Genomic DNA, 22,026 nt, shown 5'->3' with positions numbered 1-22,026 from the left:
TGCATGAACATGCTCAAAAGTTTAGTACTTTAAAATTTAGAGTTCAGTTCTACTCACCTCTGGCTGACACTGGAACAACTAACTCACTGCTGGCCTTCTCGGTTCCTCGGGTCCGATCCTATACAGGTGGACTCAAATGAGGGACCAAACTAACTCTAACATGACACTAAACATCTCCCCAAAAACCCCCTAAAACATCATAAAACATGCGTAGAAAACAAACAAAGGAAGGCTGGGCAGAGAACTTTCGGCGGCCGAAAGCCCCTACAGATCCGAAAGTCATGCACTTTCGGCGGCAGGTTCGGCGGCCGAAGGCCTTCACAGATCCGAAAGTCACTAACCTTCGGGGGCAGATTTGATGGTCGAAACTCCCCCACAGATCCGAAAGTCCATCTTTCGGGGGCGAGTTTAGGAGGCCAAAGCTGCCTCCCCTAGCAGGTTCGGCGACCGAACCTTGCTTCGGGGGCCGAACCTGGGTCTTCCTGGCTGACAGAACTCGATTCTGCCATCATGCCCAAGCCACCAAAACACACATCCAACTATTCTAAAACATGCATACACATTTCAACATGCATAAGGGGCATAAAACTAGCCTAAACCCTAACAAACAACACATAAACATCACATTAAGTATAAAGCTAACATAAACCCTAACATATTAATCTACTCAAAAACATGCATTATATACCCTTAACCCCTTTTAAAACTTACTTAAAACATAAGAATAGATGAGGATCTACACTTACCTCTTGAAGATCAAGAGTAGATGTGATCCGAACTCGGAGATGAGGAGAAAATGGTCTCCGGAGGTCTCCAAGCTTAAAAACTTTGATTTAAGCTTAAAATCTTCAAAACAAAGCAAAAAATTATAAAAATCTTGAAGGATTTGAAGGAAAAACATAAAATCAACCATGGAATGGCAGAACCTCACCTATGCCCGAAAATAAAGAGAGAAAACTCGTCCATTTTCAGACTGGGGGCCTTTTATAGGTGGCTGGCCAGACCACCTTCGAGAGCCAAAGGAGCTTCCGCATCAGCACCATGTTCGGCGGCCGAACATGGGGTTTAGCGGCCGAACTTAGGCTTTTTCCCTCCAAGGCATTTTCTTCAAAAACTCCCTTTTCTTTCTTCATTAAAACCATAAAACATATAAAACATTTCAGAAAACCTTAATTTTCACCCTTCTAAGGGATTCCGGCCTCGGAATTTTGGATTCCAACGGAGATTCCGTCGGAAAGCTGGGATTCCAATATCGGAACTTAGCCGGGTATTACAAACACCCAGATTGTGGCTTGACGTATACTCACACTTGGCCTGGCACGAATACCTTGATTAGTGGGATCAACGCTCAATCTTTTGACCTGGCAAAACTGGCCTTATGGCCTTTGTTTTAATGGGTCCAACACCCAGATGGCCTGGCAATTGCCTTATGGCCTTTGTTTTAGTGAGTGCAACGCCTGGATGGCCTTGCGATTGCCTTATGGCCTTTGTTTTTAGTGGGTGCAATGCGTGGATGACTTGGCAATTTTCTTGCTTTTGTTTTAGTGGGTTCAACGCCCGAATGGCCTCACGATTGTCTTATGACCTTTGTTTTTCTGGGTTCAACACCCAGATGGCTTAGTAGATTCCCACCTTGTGGCCTGGGATGAGATGTCTTGTTATGCGGGACCAACGCTTGGATGGCCTGGCTGAAGCTGCCTTGTGGCCTTTTAGGAATGCTTTTTAATCTTTTTGAAGAAGGCATCTCCTAGACTATGAGTACCTTGATTGTTCCTTGTCACTGAATATGAAAAATACATCGTTAACTGTTATTAATAAAAAAATTTTAGATTAAACATGTTTCAAGAGTAGGAAATTACTCAGCCATTTAGTTTGGCCAGCTTATAAGATCCTGGACGAATAACCTTTGGGACCCTAAATGGTCCTTTTCAGTTTTTACCTGACTTATCAGACTCGGCATCTGTTACATCTATTCTCTTAAGAACTGAGTCTCCTACATTAAAGACACGTGAATAACCCTTATAGATTATTTGCCAGGGGTGGTTACTATGGCTTTAAGTCTCCTCTCTTCCTTACTCTTCCTAGCGAACTTTCAAAGTGTATCGTTTTTTATTAATCTCTCGATCTCATCTCTCATTTGCCAACACTTTTTTGTTACATGTTCGTGGTCTTCATAAGAACGGCAGTACCTGGTCCTGTCTCGCCTTCTGGCTTTCTTAAGATTGAGCTTAGGGAGACCACCTGATCTTCTTGTCATTTTTCTTAATCCATATTAGAATATGTACTTGTGAGTCGTTCAATGGGATATAATTCTTATACTTACCTCGATCATTCCTTCCTCGAGAGACTGGGTAACTTTTGTGGTCCGTTATATCCTTGCTTTTCCAGCTTTTGCCCTTGCTTTTTGCTCATCTTTTTGTCTTTTTCTTGTCCTTCCCGGTACCTTTGAGTTGCCCATACCAGCTTCCAGCTGGCGGCCTTTAGAACATTGTCTGATGGCTTATCTTTCTTGAATTTGTCCTTCCCTTTGGGCGGCGTCTAGATTGCCTCTATTCGAGTCTTTGAGGTATCCATGGAGACTTCCTCCCTTCCCTTGAAAGTTATGAGTGACGCCTCTTCCTGAGTTTTGAAAAGAGAGTTTTGTACTGCTCGAAAATAACCTGAAACCTTCTAACGTACTGAAGTATTTGCTCAGTGCTTAGATTATTGGAATCTGCTTCGTGGACCATTGGGGACATGTTTTGTCTACTGCCAGGGGTGGAAGGAATGATAGCCCCCACAATGGTAGCAACCTCAGCTGCAGGTCGTGAACTACCAGCCATTTCGAGAGAGAAAAGAGAGATATTTCTTTCTAAGAGAGATATTAAAAGAAATAAGAGACCGACTTTAATTCAAATGAACAGAAAGGATTCAATTGATTTTTCGGCAACGAAACTAAATGATGCAGCTCAAAATAGAGTTGTGCCGTAATTGGCTAAACTTGCAAGAAAGAGAACGTGAGATGGTGGGTGGTCACGACAGCCACTCCGATATTCAAGTTAGTAAACTGGAGAATATGGTGGATGTTGAACTTAAGAGTATTTGTGTAAGAGAATTACGTACCTTTACCTTTATGATCGTTTCCCTTTTATATTGTAAGAAGATGAAGATAAATATAACATTTCCTGATAATCCGATAATGATGTGGTCGATTAATCTAATAAGGGATCCCGTTGAGTTAACTGATCGAATATCCCGTAATTACAAGCATAATGAGAGTCTGCTGGATTGTACTTACTAACGGTAACTTTATGCTAAGACTCAACCTATTCAGAGAAAAACGAGTCTTGATGACGAACTGAGTGTTAAGGTATCCAGATCTTCCTTTCTTCGGATTAGACCGCATTTCTCACCTATCAAATCTTTGTTACGTGGCCCTATTTTACGGTGATAGCTCATAATTTATTTTGAACGACTCTTGTATGGTGTCAGTTTTATTAAAAATAATTTTCATTTTATAAAATGCAAATTACATGAAGTAAAATTTAAAATAAAATCCATAACAAGCAAAATCATTTTGAATTTTTTATGTAGTCATTAATAATTATATGACTAATTTTTATTTAATTATTATAATTTTTATAAATTTAAATGTTACATAATTTACCATTTTAATTTAAACATTTAATTATTCAATTAGATGTTACATAGTTTACTATTATTGCATTTAGGTTGATAATGCAAATGATGAGAAAATTAATACATTTGGAGTATGCAATACCCAAAAACCAGTTAGGTCTTTGCACATAATTAGCAACTTAACGTTATTATTAGGTGTTTGTTTCAATCATTCTCCATTGATATATCCCATCATAAACAATCTTAAAAAATACATTAATCTTAGAGAAAAAAAATACAATATCTTAACATCTTGGTAATTAATGCACAATCTATCTAAGCACATCATAACTTTACACTTATAAATTATAATTCGGTCAACAGTATTCGATTCGAATCAAAAAAATTGATTAAATTAAATTAATTTAGAAATTTAATTTAATTTTTTATTTTTTTAGTTTAATTTAATTTTTATTTTTAAAAATTTTAATTATTTCAATTCAGTTCAATTTTAATTATAAAAAAAATTAGTAAAACTGAATCTATTAGTAACAATTATATTACTTGTGATAATATAGTGATTAAACTATAAATAAAAATGAAAATACTTTAATTAAATTTTATAATATTAAAAATAAAGTATAAAATATTAAATTAAATAAAACTGATTTAATTTAATTTAATTTTTATAAAATATTAAAATTTTAATTTTCAATTTATTAATTCGATTCGGTTGATTTTAAACTGACTAATCAAATGTTCACTCATAATTATAATGTTAAATTATTGATCCTCCTATTTATTGGTGAAAAATCAATTTTATATATTATTTATAATAATAACAATAATAATTATTAATATTAAATTATTGATTAATAATAATAAAATTATGTTACAATTTGAATAATTCAAATGCGTCATGTGAGTTTTAAAATTTAAAATGCCACAAAATTTAAGAGTAAAAATATATATATTTATCTTTAATCTTTATTAATTTGTATGCTAATTACTATGAAATTAACAATGTGATCATTTTCTCAGATTTTCTTTTCCACTCTTCTTGGATTCATGGACCCATGCAATTTTTTTCCCTTCTAAGAAACGGAAATCAAAATTTAAAATTAATCTAATTAATATTAATATTTTATTTAAAAAAAATAGTGATGAAGGAACAATATGGTAGAGAGGATATGATAATTTTATGAGTTGAGTACTGAAAAGTGAGGGCGCTGATGAGTTTCTCTTGCTTTCTCAACCAAAATCATTATGGCATTTTGTGGTCACTTGCAAACTACTCTTCTCCTCGATTACCTTCATTTCAATCATAGTTGAAAAACTAAAAGTGAAAATTTATTACAATTACATCAATTTCTTGCATAGTCTATTATTGAATTGGAGTCAGATTTATTTTATGTTATTAGGTCATCTCCAATTCTATACACCATTTTTTGCACTATTTTGATGTTTTATATTAAAATAGTGCAATATTATCTCCAACCTTCTGCACCATTTTTAACACCAAAAAAATATTTTATTTATATTCTTCTCTCTTTAATATTATATTATTTATTTTACTTTAATTTTATTTATATATTTCACTCAAAAAATTTATATAATTTTATATATTCACTCTAAATATTTATATATTTTATATTTTCATCCAATATTCAAATATTTAATTATTTTATAAATAAACAAATAAAAATATATTAATTATAAAATTATATTAATTAAATAATAATTATAAAAAAACATTACTTAAACATTAATTATAAACATACATTAATTAAACATTAATTAGCAAATTAAAAATAAATTAATTTATTTATATTATTCTATATAATATATTATAAATAAATAAATTTATTATAAATATTATTTATAATTGTGAATATATTAATTTAAATTAAATTTCAATAATTATAAAAATATAAAATAAATTAAAAATATAATAAATTATGAAAGTTAAAAAAAAAACTTAATTAAAAATATATATAAATTTTAAATTATATTATAAATTAAAAAATAAAAAAAACATAAATTTTAAATTATATTATAAATTAAAAAAAAAAAGAAATGACGTTGCTACAGTATCACGTCATATTTTGATATGACACTGTAGCACAGTGTTAAAATCCCGTGGATTTTGGTGCTGTATTGGAGGATCACCTCCAATGCCAAAATAGAATTTGGCGCAGCGTTGGAGATGACCTTCGAGATGATAGTCAAATTAATATAGATTTCTTGAATAGTGATTTGAACGAGCAGATAACAACAAATAATTTATAGATCCATAAAAATGAATAATTTTTTAAGTTAAAATTAATTTAGAGATAATAACTAATCTAAAAATTTAGATATTTTATAAAAAATTAAAAAATAATATAATCGAAAAATTCACAACAAAATTTTTTTTTTTCCAATTACCCAATATATTATAGTAATTCATTGGGAGTATGTATTCCCACCAAATATGGCTTACTTTGTGGGGTATGTTTATTAGATGTGTAGACAATCACAGAAAGTTTCTTTCATATGCAAAAAAACAAAAACAAAAACAAAAAATCTGAGATTAGATTATCAAACCCCACTAACCACTATTGATAATTACTCATTTTCCAAATTAGACAGATTCCATGATGCAATGAAATGGATCCTTTATTCATCCTCCAATGTTATTTCCTTTAGGATTTTTTAGTGTTATTATCATGTTTGTATATTTTTAGAAAATTTGTTATTTTATTTTTATTTTAAAATCATGGTCATGTAGAATAAATATCGAAAATAATATTGTGGAATTTATTCATTTTCTTAATGAAAGTATTTTTTTTTAATTTTATTTGTTTATTTTTCATTTCAAACAGAGTACACTACTTCTGACACAGGCAGAGATAGTACCTGAAGCCTGAAGGCAGTAACTTGGATATCCATGTCTCTGCAAAGCTAGACAACATTGTAATTAAAGTCTGACAACAAGGGTAATTTGGTCTCTAAAAATACGACTGGTCCATTTCGTAAATTCCGCCCACCACTATCAACTAACAAAGCTCCAACCTTTTTAAGCCCCACTCTCTCCACTCTCTCCTCTGTGCCTCCCTTGTTCTCCACTTCAACAGATTGACACAGAGAGAGAGCGAGAGAGAGAGAGAGAGAGAGAGAGAGAGAGAGAGAGAAATATCAGAGGACCAGAGAGAAACTATAAATACACTCACAGTAGAGAGAGGAAGGAGATGGTGGATGATTTCATGGTCTGTGTTGACAGAATCATTGCCTCAGCTTGCTTTGAGACAGTCAATGGAGAAAGAGGCAGGAACATTGAAGCAACTCCGAAGAATGAGACTGTTGTTTCTGTAAAAAGTAATGGTGAAGGGTCTTCTTCTTTGAAGAAAGTGAAAGAGATGGTGGAATGCAGGATATGCCAGGAAGAAGACGATGTCCACTCAATGGAGGCTCCTTGTGCCTGCAATGGCACCCTCAAGGTCTTCAATCTTCTGGGTTTTTACTTTTATTTTTACTTTTATTTTCATTTTCTTCATTCTTTTTCCTTGAATTTTTGGTGGGTTTCTGAAATTTTCTATAAATTTTTATGGGTTTTGATTGAATCGCCTTCCTTAACTTTTTTTCCTGTGTCGTTTTGGATGTGGGTCTTTGCCGTTTGGTTGATTCCTACTGTGTATTCTCTGTATTACAGTTGACTATTTCTTCCTCTTGAGATTTTTAAAATTGAAATTTGGTTCACATGACTAAGTCTTATCAGAAGCTTTTTGTCACTGTCTCAGACATTTTTAGCATTTCTCGAAGTCTTGACCTTCTGGGTTTTATAAAAATAAGATCAATTTTGTTCACATGTTGAGTAGTTTTGCCTTTGAGATATTTTATTGGATATTTCAGAGATTGAGCTATTTTTTAAAACAACTTGGTAAAGTATTCAACTGCTCCAATCACTGTTACTGCTGTTAGTGTATTGTCTTGAGTTGGATACTTGGGTCCTGTTTGGTGTGTGCATTTAATGAAACTCTTGGATTGGAGAAATAATTACTCCTTGATGTTGAGCATTTGACTCTTTTGCATTGTCATTCATGTGGGTGTGGTAGTTTCAGTTTGCTTTTTCTAACTTCCGTTTGGTTGACAAGAAAAATAAGGAAAAGAAGGGGCAATAAAAATTTTGGCAGGAAAATAAAGATGGAAAATGGGTTAGGACTAGATTACACTATTGCATATTTGGTTGGTGTTACTAAATTTTAAACAGATATTAAATGGTAAGTTGTTGAACTGCAAATAATGATTTCTCTTGGCTTGCTTTTTCTCCCTTTCCAAATAAAGCTTCAATGCTAGCTTACACTCTGTTTGGAAGGAGGCATAGTAAAGTAAGTTTTTCTATAAGCAAAGATTTTTTCATGGTTTTTAAACTTAATAGTATTTTGCTGTTTGGGAGGAAGAGAGTTTTCTTTATGGTTTAAACTTAATAATATTTTGTTTTTTGGGAGGAAGAGAGAAAACTTTCTCAATCCACCAGTTTGTTGGGTTGAAATCCAAGGTGACCACCAAAAACTTTACTTCAATACACCACACCCTCCTCCAAACACACTTTAATCTTCCATTACTTTAAAAAACTTCTTCCTAAACAGGGGGTAAGGGGGAGGAGGACTCACATTAACTTTATCCCAAACCAATACATGAATGTAACGTACCCCCTATGCTAAAGGCCAAAACACTTATTAGAGGACCAATAGTGGATGGAGAGGCTCAGATACTGTCTTAGGAAAATGTGTCGTGCCAATCCCTATCCGAAACCAATTTGTTTTGTTGATGTTCAATCACTTGACTGTTATTCTCAAGGTGTTACCTGTAAATTGTATGCTGACATTTTCTTGTTTATAATCTGTAGTTTGCTCATAGGAAGTGCATTCAGAGATGGTGCAACAAGAAAGGCAATATCACCTGTGAAATCTGCAACCAGGTTAGGATTTCTTTCAAGCTATTAATTTCTTAATAGGTGTAACTTTGTTGCCATTGTCAATTTTAATGTTTGTAATGGCAGGTCTTCTCACCCAATTATTCTGTTCCACAAGCCCACAGCAATCCCGATGTTATCGCAATTGATATCAGGTAACTATAGAATTTGCTGTCATATATGTCACAGTTGGAGAGCTAGAAATAATACAATAGTTTCCTTTGCATCCTTTTAGGGTAAAAATGTTCTTTGTTGAGCTTAGACAATTAGTTAGCATTCTTTCAAGTGAAAAATGTTATATACATATATATATATGTAATGATTTTTCCTTCAAGATCAAATAAACTATTTTGATGGTTAAATCAAATCAAACTACCTAAATCAATTTGATTTGATTGGAACTGATGGACTACATTCAATAGCACAACTAATCCCACTTGCCCACATTTATGAGACTAGAAGAGTATATGACAAATATAATTATCCTCAAATTTGCAGACTTTTCTGTTTTGGCTAATTCTGATTTTATTAATTTTGGTTTTATAAGTGATATTGGTATCACTTGTGAGAGGCATGGTATTGGAGTTTAAGATATATATGCCTTTGAGGAGTGCTGATGTGGCATGCTAATTGTGACTTTCCATATTGACTAGAGCTTTGATTGAGTTGTGAGCCCCACTTTGATTTTTCTAGTTAAAGAAAAAAAAAAGGGAGAGAGAGAGAGAACCCTTTTATTGAGGATTTTGGATATCAACATAAGCTTTTTTTAAAAAATATATGTATATTCACCATGTCATGTGGATGCCAACTCAGTAAGTATATGCGCTTGCTTGATCTCTCTTCCTGGTCTTGCGACAATTGTTACTGAGTATCTGCCCAAACTTCAAAAGTTTACTGGTGTCAGCAAAATGCATTCAACATTCCGAACTGAACAGATTAATTTTTTCGAATGTCATCTCATTTATAATTGAAAATTAGTTAATTGCAGAATTGAGAGCTGCATTTTCATTGGACAGAAATCAACCAGCAAAATGAGGTGCAGTCTGCAAAGTTTAAGGCCTCAGGATACAATACAATACCCTCATAATTTACACCAATATGTCTTAAACAATGAGTGAAGTTCTCTTCTTGTAATGATATTGAAAGAACCATCAGAATGTGCGTTTGCCATTTCACTGGCACTAGAAGGATTCAGTTCAGTCTGACTTGCATCAGTTCCTCAAGGCTTTGGCCATAGCTGCTCATGCAAAATGTTTGAACTTTCCATGCACTTCTATTGTTGTCTCTCTCTCTGTTGTGTTTTTGAGGTTAAGGCTGTTTAATTTTCTGATTCTCTTTCTGGTTCTCTAATCAGGCAAGCATGGCGTGAGTCGCAGCTTCTAGCTCTAGCAGCTGCTGAGCGTCAGTTACTCCAATCAGAGTATGAGGATTATGCTGTTGCTAATACAAGCAGCATTGCTTGTCTTCGATCGATTGCTCTAATTGTAAGCAGATAGTTTAAGCCTTCTTTTAAAGTATATGATTGTTTTTGATCCTCGGAAGTTAATGAGTTTGGGTGATACATACAGCTTCTGGTAGTTTTGCTCCTATTCCAAGCTCTACTGGTTACGAGAGATGCTGGGATGGTGCAGGAGTCATCGACACTCTTCAACGTAACCTCTTGCTGGTTTTTCTTTTTCCTATTTGTTGCAGATGCACATGTATATATTTGCACTCACTCGCATACATGTTGATACTAGTTTCAGGTTTCTCTTCTTCGATTTGCCGGCTTTCTTTTGCCTTGCTATGTGATGGCCCGATCATGCTACATTGTACAAAGCCGAAGGAGACAGGTATGCCTTGATCAATCTACCCCAAGAATGATATTTAATTTCATTTTATAAGGGTATCACCAATTCTATATGAATATTACATGATATACAGTAGTACTAACCGCAACCCATCATCACCTAGCAAGTAGTTTCACAATTATATGAATTTGGAGACAGTAATTTGAGTTTGGTTTTGGGAAAGTTTTGGCTGAGCCATTAAGGGTCTGTTTGATATTGTTGTTGCAGCTATTGTTGACAAAAAATCATTTTCCTAAATATATTAAAGGGTATTAAAGGTTGATTATTACTATATTTACTCTCTTGTAACCACAAGAATAACAAAAAATAAAACAATTATTTCCAAACTGCTTTTTTCTAAAAATACCATTTAGTATTTGAAACTCATTTGCTAGATTAATCCGGATTCACACCAAACAGACTCATTAGAGTGTAAAGCACCCTTCTCAAGTTTTAAGATCCTCCATGCCCAGGATGCCCAGGACTCAAAGTCGAGACTTGTGGTTAAAGGAGAAAGGGTTTCGTGCTATCCCATTTTACCTTTTGGTGTTCCAAACTGTGTTTTTTAACCGAATGTAAAACTACAGTTTAAAAAAAAAAAACATTTTTCTGCCCTGAACCATAGTGCTAGAAAAGCTCTAATATTAAAATCATTCTGCTAAGTTATATTTTCAATTTTTTTAATAGATAATATATATGATTTTCTGAGGAATCATGTTAAAAGAATATGCATGTAAATTTAACCTATGAAATTCTAATTTTATGCATATGACTTGAGTAATCTTTTCCTTTTATTCATATAGGGCTAAGTGTACCATTGTTGATACCATCTTCATCTGCTTCAAGGGGACAGAGACTGTTCTTCTCTTTTTTGCTTTCTCTTCATGCTTGGGATGGGCAATCTCTATTTGCCCATGGAAATAGAAAATTTCCCAGTTGTATTTAAGTTGAAAGGTGTCAAAATTAATCTGAAAATTTGTTCAAGTATTAGGATTTGGAGAACTCAAAATAGAAAATGTAAATGAGAAAAGAGAACTGTGAGTTCTCCAGGTGTTTTTCTTTTATATTTGCTGTGTATGCATTTTAGAGCTCGATCATGCTGTAAACTTTTTTGCAAAGTGTGGTGAAAATTGGCCTAAAATCTGTGATTCCATTTTAGTTCAAAGTTATATTTCAGAGCTATTCACTAATCATCCCATTCCATAATTCATCAGTCTTTTCGCACAAGAGCTTTATTCCAGGACAAAGTTCAGCATACAAGTATATAGTTAGACCAGGCCATGTTCTGATTCCAACCATGAACTGGGCCGGTTTAAACTGGACTAGAATCAGGTTAATTTCAATCAGATTAAAATTAACCGTATCCATGTTCTGATTCCAACCTACCTATTTGTTCTTTTTTCTCAATTTCTTTTAAGCATTTGAAAACATTATTTTTCTAAAAGCTTTCCAAACAAAACAAAACCATCATCGTAATCTTGCTGCTAATCTTGTTGCGTCATATTGTCATTGTCGCTCTGAATCTATATGTGAATCGTACATATAGATTCAGTGGATATCATGTGGGCACGATCTCGATATATAAATTCATTCGATATCATGTGGATTGAATTCGATATCATGTGGATAAAATATCAATGCCATGTGGACATGATTTTAAATGTCTATCGTATATACGGATGTATTGCATTTTTTTTCATATTCAGATGGCCATTTAATTTCATCCGATATCATGTGGATACGATTTCAAATGTTTCGGGGTTTGTTGCCCTACGAATCCATTAAATCAATTGGATTAGACCTCTCCTGTGTAAGTCCGAGCCCTATTCGAACTATCCGATGAGCCTTAGACCTCTCCTATATAGGTTCGAGTCCTATTCGAGCCATCTGATGAGCCTTAGACTCTGTGTTGAAGCATTTCTATGTGTTGGGGTTTTGATAGAGTTAAAAGGCCAAAATTTTTCTATACGGACTCTGACAGTGTCTAAGGTCCATCATCACTTATATATATATATAAAATATTATTTTTATTAATAATTTACATGTTATATTTAAGGATTACACAAAATATTTAAATTTATTTTATATAAAATACAATATTCAACCATTTATAATTATTTTTAAATATAATTTTATAATTATTTTTTTATAAAACTATATATTACTGCTTTAATATTATCCTTTATAACGAATATTTACTCCATTTATTAGAATTTAACTCTCAACTTTACTTAATAAAAATATTAAATTATTCATTTCAGTTGGTTTGTAATTAATTTTTATAAAATAAATATATTTTAAAGTTAATTATGCATTGTTTAAATTCCCTTTTAACATTTAATTTTAGTTTAAAAAAATTAACATTTAATTACATCATATACTTAAAAAATGTTCCATTCCTTCCATTAATTCCTACCACACCTCAAAAGATTAAAAGAAATTGAGAAAAAAGAACAAATAGGTAGGTTACCTACAAAACAAATGGGTAGGTTTTTTATAGGCATAAAGATTCTGCCACCTGACCATGATATTGCACCTTCAAGATTTTTTTTTTTTTTTTTTTTTTTAACACAGGCTCTCTTTGACATTATTTAACAGCTTCTTTAAAAGAAAATTCTTGAAATATTATGATTTTTTATATATTTCTTTTATTTTTTTTAAAAAAAATTATATATCAATTTCATTCTAAATTTCATATCAAAAATAGTTGTAGACTATAATTTTTATAAAAATCACATTAATTGTATTTCAAATCGAAATAAAATTTAATAAAGTTTATCAATATACTATAAACTATCAATTTTTAAAAGTTTTTATTCGAAAAATAAATAAAAACTGAGTCTTTGATGAATTATAAGCCCTCTCTATCTCTCTTTTCTTCCATCTCTCTTAAGGTATATAGGTAGATCTCGCATTAAAAATGATAATAAGGCTGGGTGAGGATTGCTCATTTCATCTTCGTCCCGTTGAGACTTAGGGTCGAGGGAAGGAATTCATCATCATGGTCAAGGCAGGGCAAGTTTTCTCATGGAGATTATTTTTTAATTTATTAATTTAAAAATATATTATATAGCAAAAAACATGAGTTTTAAATATAATCTTAATAATATATATATATATTTTTTATATTAAGAAAGTGACTGTTACTGATATTTCTCTTCTCCATATTTTTAGTCTATATTATTTTGGTATGAAGAATGTTAGACAATTACTAAGAGGGCTACTATTATTAATATTTCTCTTTTTAATACTCTTTATCTGTATTATTTTAAAATAAAAAATATTAGATAATTACTGAGAGAATGGGTGTTACTAATATTTGTGAATATTTGATCGGTTTGATTTAAAATCAAATCGAATTGAATAACTGAAAATTAAAATTTTAATATTTATAAAAATCGAATCAAACTGATTTTGATAAAAAAATCGAATCAAATAGAATCGATATGATTCGATTCGATTTGATCGATTTGAATTTTTAATAAATTTTTTATTTTTACACTTTATTTAAGTATTTTAAAATTTAATTAAAATATTTTAACTTTAATATAATTTAATCACTTTATATTATTGAAAATAATATCTTATTATCACTAATCGGTTCGATTTTAATTTTTTATTTATTTTTAATTAAAATCAAATCAAATTGAAATAATTAAAATTTTTAAAATAAAAAATAAAATCAAACTGAAATAAATAAAAAATTAAACTGAATTTTAAAATTAATTTTATTTAATTAATTTTTTCAATTTGAATCAAATACTAGTCAGGTCAGTATTATTTTAAGTCTTCATACAGTTGATTGATTTTTTAGTATTTTTATTGAGTTTTAAACATAGAATTGATGGTCATTTTCTAGAGAAACAGATGGGTTTGCTGACTTGCTGAATTTGATTTCTTCATGTTTTTCATGTTCATTGAATTTTTAGTTTTCTTCTTTATTTTTATTTTAATTGAAATAATAAAGAAACTTTGAAGTTAGAAACTTCTAAGTAATAATATTTTTTTTATGAAAATATAATATTTTACTAGGGTAGGATTAATTTGGGATTACATAAAAAAATAAAATTAAAAATTGCTTTATATAGACCTTTATTAAAACTTTAAGAGGCTATTTAACTTTCTTCAATTTCTAAACATTATTAACATATTTTTATATTATTTTTGTATTTGATGCCATATTTTTTTAATAAAAAATAAATATACTATTGTGTTCTTAGCAAATCAAAATATATATTAACCCTTTCTGACTTTCACATTTATATTTTTATAAAAATTTAATACATTAATGGTAAACTTAATCTTTTATAGTTATTTTAATTATACTCTATTGTTATTTATACCGTTAAAAAACTAATGAAATTAGCACGTCATTTACCACGTTAACATCATATCACCATATTATATCAGTAAAATTTGAAATTAATAAAAAAAAAAATTTTATGCTTTAATTTTATTATTGATGTTTTATGATGAGAACCAAGCTTTATATATGTAGTGTTGACCCATCTAGAACATTTGATGAGGATTCTAGTATGGAGTTTTATGTGCACAGTAGGCTTGCTACGGGTTTCGGCGACCTTAAGTCGATCTAAATCATAGCGCCGATAGCGGTCCGGTCTCCGGATCGTTATAAATTCTATCATATATTTTTATTTTTTATTAATTAAATTTTATTTTTTTAATATTCGATTAAATGCACCTTATTATTATTAATATAATTATAAATTTATTAAATTATTAAATTATTTTTTTCACTATTAAATATATTTAAAAATTACTATTTATATTATTATTTAATTTTTATTAATAATTTTATAATAATAATTTATCTTGATTTATTTTGACAAAAATTATTATCTAACCAATTTTTCTTGAATCTGTCTAATGTGGTTACTATTTAGCATTATTTTTAAAACTATTATTAAGAAAATAATCTTATTAAACATATCAAAAAATAATATTTAATATAATATAATTTAAAAATATTAAAAATAATAAAATAATTTTTTTAAAATTTTTTTATTTATTCGTTTAATTTTTAAATATAATGTTAATCTATTTTTTTTAAATTATATTAATATTTAGAGTGAATTTTAAAAAAATTAATAATATATAAATTAAATATTTAATTATTTTGTATAATTTGATTAAGTAGTTATAAGAATATATAATTCATTTGAAATTATAAATTTAATTTTTATTTTTTTATTTTTTTTTTAAAATATTAATAAAATAGACAATTTTTAAAATACCGTACAACTATTTGGGCCCACAAAGCAAGAAGTAAAACTAAGTTTCCAACGTAGCCCAGAAAAAGCCCAAGGTAACTAACGTAAACCCTAGAACTATATCCAGGTGCCAAACTCTATCCAAAATAAGAATCTTTAGACTTGTGGAACATGCGCCGTTTTCAGCAAAACCAATCCTCTAGAGAAATAACCTTTGTGGAAGCCAGAAGCCATCGCTGGCTCATAACAAGAGGACCCATGACAACCCCTCACGTCCAATTGTCGATCATGGCAATGGAGAATCTAAACATACAAGTACAAAGGAACAACTTACATGGAAGCTGTGAGGGAGTCTAAGCAACATAAAACAGAACTCCGCCGTTGCAAAAACCGACCAATCGTGCCGTTGCAAAAACCAACACGATTAAAATATAATTATTATACATATAATGATTATATGAAATGATTTTTTCGTATGAAAAGATTCATTTTACTTTCAGATCATTGAATTTAAGTTGACATCAAACAGAAACTATTGATTTAAGCTGGCAATTTCAAAGTATAATCATCCAATTTAGAATTTCATTTCTTTTTTTTTTTTTTAAATTATGTTGATTCCCTTTTTTTGCAATGAAACTAAATAAAATGATGTTTTATAAAAATATTTTACAAATATATATGTTATAATAAATAAAAATTAAAACTGTTATAAATTTAAAATTTAAAATTACATTTGAATTATTAATATCAATCTTTCGTGAAACGAGTCAAGTTCAAATCTAAAATCTATAATATGTATACTTAAATTTTATATTGAAAATAATATTAATCTAAAATAATGTGTTTTCTTATAAAGAATTTAGACACTCTTTATTTAAATTAATTTTTAAATAGATTAAATTTATTTTATATTTAATATGATATTAAAATTTCCATATAAATATTGAGTTTCCTGTAAATAATATTCAAAATAATTAGTATAAATCATTTCTGTATTCGTCAAAATTTTAAATTCGTATGAAAATTCTTCTTTATCCTTTTAGTATATCTTTTCAATTTGTGTTGTAATCCACGTTCCGATATTTTTTTTTTTAATTAGAAATGCCTTGAGAATTTGCATGGAATATTGATGAACGTCTTGATCTATTTTAATAATATTTAAATCTCCATGAATGTATACCAAAAAATATTGTCCATGAAAAATATTCTCATAAAAATGCTTTTTATAAAAAAATATTTTTTAATAAAATAATTTATTTTTCATTATATAATATTATTAATAAGTGATATTATAGAAATTGAATTGATAAGTAGCTAAAATTGAACTATTCAGTAATTGCCTTAAATCTATAAGAGAGAAAGTAAGGTGGCAGTGGGTGCTCACGGCCGCTACTCTAACGCTTAATTTAGTATATTGAAAAATAGAGAAAATGCAATAAATTACTTAGAATGGAAATAGTATTCAAGAATATCATACATTTTATTTTTATAATTTTTCTCGTTTTATATTGTAAAATAGTGTAAATAAATATAATATTTTTTTATGAACTGACGATGATGTTGGTCGATTGTTTAGATAAATGATATCGCTAACTAATAGATTGGTGATTCTGCAATTATAAGCATAACGAAAATACATAGAAATGTCTCTGTTTAACGGTAAATTTATATCAAGACTCGCTTCAATTTGGGATGAGACTTAGTGTTGATTCGAGTGTTAAAATATTCAAGTTTCCTTTTCTCATGCAGCATCACATTACTTATTAAAATTTTACCACATGATCTCTATCTTATAAAATAGAGAAAATGCAATAAATTACTTAGAATTGGAGTAGTATTCAAGAATAATATATATTTATTTCTGTAATTTTTTTCGTTTTATATTGTAGGAGGATAAAGATAAATATAATATTTATCGATGAATTGACAATAATATAGCCGGTTATTTTGATAGATGGTATCGCTAGCTAATAAGTGAATGATTCCGCGATTATAAATGTAATGAGAATACGTAAAACTGTTTTTGTTTGACGATAAATTTATATCAAGATTCGCTTCAATTTCGGGACAAGTCTTGATGTTATCTAAATGTTAAGATATCAAGATTTTCTTTTTTTCATGCAGGACCTCGTTACTTACCTATAAGATTCTTACCACGTGATTTTTATCTTGCGATGCTATCTCAAAATTTATTTTGTGTGATTTTGATATAGCATGAATAAGATTAATAGAGTGCATACTTTTCTAAAGAAAAGTATTTTTTTAAATGACTTAATTTGATTTTTGTTAACAAGTAAACTAGTATCTCTCAACCAATATTTTTAATTGTTCTAAACATCTGTAAAACATTAAAATGACTTAATTTAATTTTCTTTTAACTAGTAAAAATATTATCTATTAATTAATATTTTTAGATATTCTTAATTATCTGTAAAATATTTTCGATCAAACAAAATTAGTGTAAATATTTTTGAAATTAGGAAGTTGCATCTAAAACTCTTAAATTCAATAATTTAAACACTTAATGTACACATTTCCTTTTTTTTTTTTTTTTTCCTTTTCGCTGTTTTTAAAGTTTTTTAGTTATACTTTTTAAAAAAAATTTATAATTAACGAATTTGTATTTTTATTTTTAAAATTTAATACTTTTATTTTATTATTACATTTAATTCTGTCGAAATCTAAAATTTTTGAATGAAAAATTTATATAAGTGAATAATTTATATTTTATCTATATAAGTCAATAATTTATATATAATTAAAAAAAATTAAAATATAATCTTAAAAATACCCTTATTAATAATAAAAAATAATTATTATTTAGTCATATTGTATGGCAAATTCTTTATTTCATATCCAATATTTTTATACTATATCTAAAAGGGGGAGGGGGAATATTAGGATTTTTTTATTATTCACTTAATTCTTTTATTTATTTGCAATAATCTTTAATTATTTTGTAGTTGATAATAAATAATAATTTTATTATTTAAATTAATTTTATAGTTAGTTAAGAAAATTTAAAGTATTTTAAATAAAAATATAATTTATATGATAATTTTATTATTTAAATTAATTTTGGAGTTTGAAAAAAGATAAAAGAAGTACTTAAATTAATAAAAATACAACTAGATTAATTTTAAAATTAAAATCATTAAAACAATATGTTCAAATATTACTTAATTATTAAAATCATAAATTTATATTTTTAAGTATAAATTAATAATAAGTTAAATTTAATTATTGAAAATTAAAAATATTAATCAAATAAAAAATTTAAAAATAAATTTATTATTATTTAATATTTTAATTTGATAAAGTATTAATTTAAAACGGTACATGTTCCGTCAAAACATTAACAAGAATTGCAATAAATTATTTATTCTTTTTAATTAATTGAATTTTATAAAATGTATTAAAATATTTATTATAAAATTAATAAAAAGCAACATATTTTAATATATTGAGAAAAAAGTAAGATGTCTTAGTGTATTAAGAGTTAAAATTTTATAATATATTACACTAGGAAATAAAATAAAAATTATTTAATTAAATAATTATTAATAATAAATTTATACAATATTTATTAATTTTTTATTTTACATATAATTCATACTATATATATATAAATAGAGAAGAAGAGAATAATAAAATTAACTAGAATATTTATATTTACATTTATTATAAATTATCTTTATTGTGGCCGATTATAAAAATTATATATATAATTATTATTATTTAAAATTTTTATTTTAATTAATTTTTTATTTTAAATTTAATTAAAAATAGATAAATTACAATATACATTTCACAATTTTTAAAATAAAACATTTAAAATATAATGAACCATTTTTTTTTTGAAAGCAAAATATAATGAACCATATAAATATATTAAAAAAAATTCAATATATTTTATAAATTTAATTAAAAAAATCACAAGTTAAAAATAATATATCTTTAATAATTATGAATTTCTTAAGATAATATTAAGAAATTGACTATTGAAATCTACAAAATAAAACTTTTGATATTTTTCTCTTTAAATTTTTATATTTATTTTTATTATAATTCAAAAATTTTCAAGGTTTCATAAAAATATTTAAAAATTACTTTTTCCTTTCATTTTTTTATCAAAATTAATATTTTTTAGAATGCATGAATTTTTTTATTTATAATACTATAATATTATAATTTTAATACTATAATATATATATATATATTATAATTATAATAAAAAATAAATATTAAAGTATTTTATATAATATTTTAACATAAACATTTAATTAAATAATTATATATATTCTATCACTGTTTTGTATTCAACTTATTTATATATACCGTGACTTATAAAAATTCTAACTATTATTGTAAAAATAAATAAATAATTTTATTTTTATTTTTATTTTTAATAAAAATTAAATAATTCAATGTATTTTAGAAATTTAAAATTATAAAATCTTAATATTGTGAGATAAAAAAAATATGTAATAATTTAATATTATGTTAAGAAAGACTTACTTTTATTTTAATTGATTAATTTATTAAAAGATAATAATAAAATATTAAATAATTTTAATAATAAATTTATTAAATATAGATTATTATCATGGGTGGTTTCTTCAAATATGAAATATAAATTTGGAAGTTACCCAACTTGACTTGTTATAAAAGGCAATATGGCCAAAAATGCTTTATAAACCTGTCGAGAAGTTTCCAATCATTTATATTATTTTTTTATTTAAAATTAATTTTATTTATAAAAAGAATATACTTAGAAAATGAATAATGAAAAAAAAAAAAAAAAGAAACCTTCATATTGGGTTAATTAGTTAAAGGAGTTTGGTTATGAATGAATCTTGAAGATAGAAACTTCAAGATTTGGTGTCTTAATCAATAGACTTAATTAGACTTAGGATTCCATGTTTTAAGCCTTGATTTACGTTGGTCTCATTCAAACTTGGTCATCCTCACTTTTCTTCAAACTTCAAATACTACTCACCAACTACCTGCACTGTAATCTTCACTTATTATTATTATTATTAAATTTTAGTTATTGATGAATTTGAAATCCGGGTGGAATAAGATTGCGAAACTCGAAAAAAATAATTTAATTTAGAGAAAAAATCAATAAAATGAAATTAGTTTGAAAAGTAGTAAATGAGAGTAATGTAGATGAGTATTATGTTTGAAGAGATTAAGGTTTCTAGGACTCTAAAGTGAAAGTTTCCATGAAGGAAAAAATTAATCTCTATATAGGTTTGGTAGCGATATATATATATTCATAGTCGTACCGAACACCTCAACGATGCATTCCAATTAAATATAGTAGGATTTTTTATAGATTTTTTAAATAATTCATTAACAATGAGTAGTTGGCTAATAAATATTAAATTGATTAATTAGTACTTTGTTTATCCTATACGGTATATTATTTACGTTCATTGCACACATATTTAAAATCTCGTATGAATATAAAAAAAAAAAAGTTAGACTCTCAGTTAATGATTTATCAAAATTAATGAGGTCAGTATTTTATCGAAATTTTTGTGGATGGTTATTCGCATACCTAATATGAATTATAAAAGAAAAAAATATCTTTTGACCTAAAATTGAAGGATTAGAGACATGTGTTTTTATCAGACTAGAACCTAAATTTTATATGTTATCACTCATATTATAATTATTATATTTGGCTGAAATTTTACTATTAACATGGTATTCTCTAAGCAAAATAGTATTGACACATTTGATTTTGGAATTCAAAATATTATGTAAAAATAATTAAAAATTAAATATCTAAAATCTAAAAAATAAAAACTAGAAAAAACATTTGTATGCTTTTAAAAAAAAAAACTTCTTGAACTGTTCACGTAGTTTTATAATTTTTTTTTACTAAAATTTTCAACCATTTTCTCTTTTGTAAACAATCAATAAATTTTTAAGAAAATCATATTTCATTTGTCTTAACAATTTTTATAAATGAAAGAAGTTAAAATAAGATTAGTTAATCTATCCATCGAATAAGCGACTACTTCTTTGTTTGGAAATTAATTAGTTTGTAAATTAAGTAATGTCGAATGATTGGATACGTTAAATTTATAATTTATGCAACATAATAATTATTTAAAATAAATTATGAATTATCTTTTAAAATAAAATCACATAGTAAGAATTGATAAACGGATAGATATCTCATTTATAAAAAAAAAATTCAAATTTCGATTTGTTATTAAAACTCATCATCTTCTAATTTAAACGAGATTTCATAAAAAATTACTATTAACATATACAATCACGGATATCAATTAAATTTTTAAAATATTCAATAATTAACTCTATTTTATAAAATTTAATGTACATATAAATTCATTGATTTTATCAGTTTATTAAATTAGCGTGAATTTCAAAATGACCG

General features: G+C 27.4%; 1 protein-coding gene across 2 annotated transcripts; it reads left to right on the top strand.

Moving 5' to 3' along the window:
- The first annotated feature begins 6,673 nt into the window (after positions 1-6,673).
- On the top strand, positions 6,674-11,533 carry LOC110613042 (E3 ubiquitin-protein ligase MARCHF7). 2 transcript variants are annotated; one of them, XM_021753960.2, is made up of 7 exons: positions 6,674-7,076; positions 8,486-8,557; positions 8,639-8,706; positions 9,906-10,035; positions 10,120-10,203; positions 10,297-10,383; positions 11,184-11,533. In XM_021753960.2, exons 1-7 carry the CDS (start codon positions 6,828-6,830, stop codon positions 11,187-11,189), a joined length of 696 nt encoding a protein of 231 aa, XP_021609652.1. In that variant the 5' UTR covers positions 6,674-6,827; the 3' UTR covers positions 11,190-11,533. The 2 variants fall into 2 exon arrangements, with proteins under 2 accessions (XP_021609652.1, XP_021609650.1); XM_021753958.2 differs by having other exon boundaries at positions 6,675-7,076; positions 10,291-10,383.
- The last annotated feature ends 10,493 nt before the right edge of the window (positions 11,534-22,026 follow it).

This window comes from Manihot esculenta, chromosome 4, assembly GCF_001659605.2.
Source record: "Manihot esculenta cultivar AM560-2 chromosome 4, M.esculenta_v8, whole genome shotgun sequence".
Taxonomy (NCBI): Eukaryota; Viridiplantae; Streptophyta; class Magnoliopsida; order Malpighiales; family Euphorbiaceae; genus Manihot; species Manihot esculenta.
The sequence above is the reverse complement of the archived record's forward strand: the minus strand, read 5'-3'. Positions and strand labels throughout refer to the sequence as shown.

Excerpts from the sequence above, each read along its gene's own strand:
- LOC110613042 (XM_021753958.2), top strand. The coding sequence starts at position 6,828 with ATGGTGGATGATTTCATGGTCTGTGTTGACAGAATCATTGCCTCAGCT. Across the intron at positions 7,077-8,485 it reads CCTGCAATGGCACCCTCAAG|TTTGCTCATAGGAAGTGCAT; the intron begins GTCTTCAATCTT and ends TATAATCTGTAG. Across the intron at positions 10,036-10,119 it reads TTCGATCGATTGCTCTAATT|CTTCTGGTAGTTTTGCTCCT; the intron begins GTAAGCAGATAG and ends TGATACATACAG.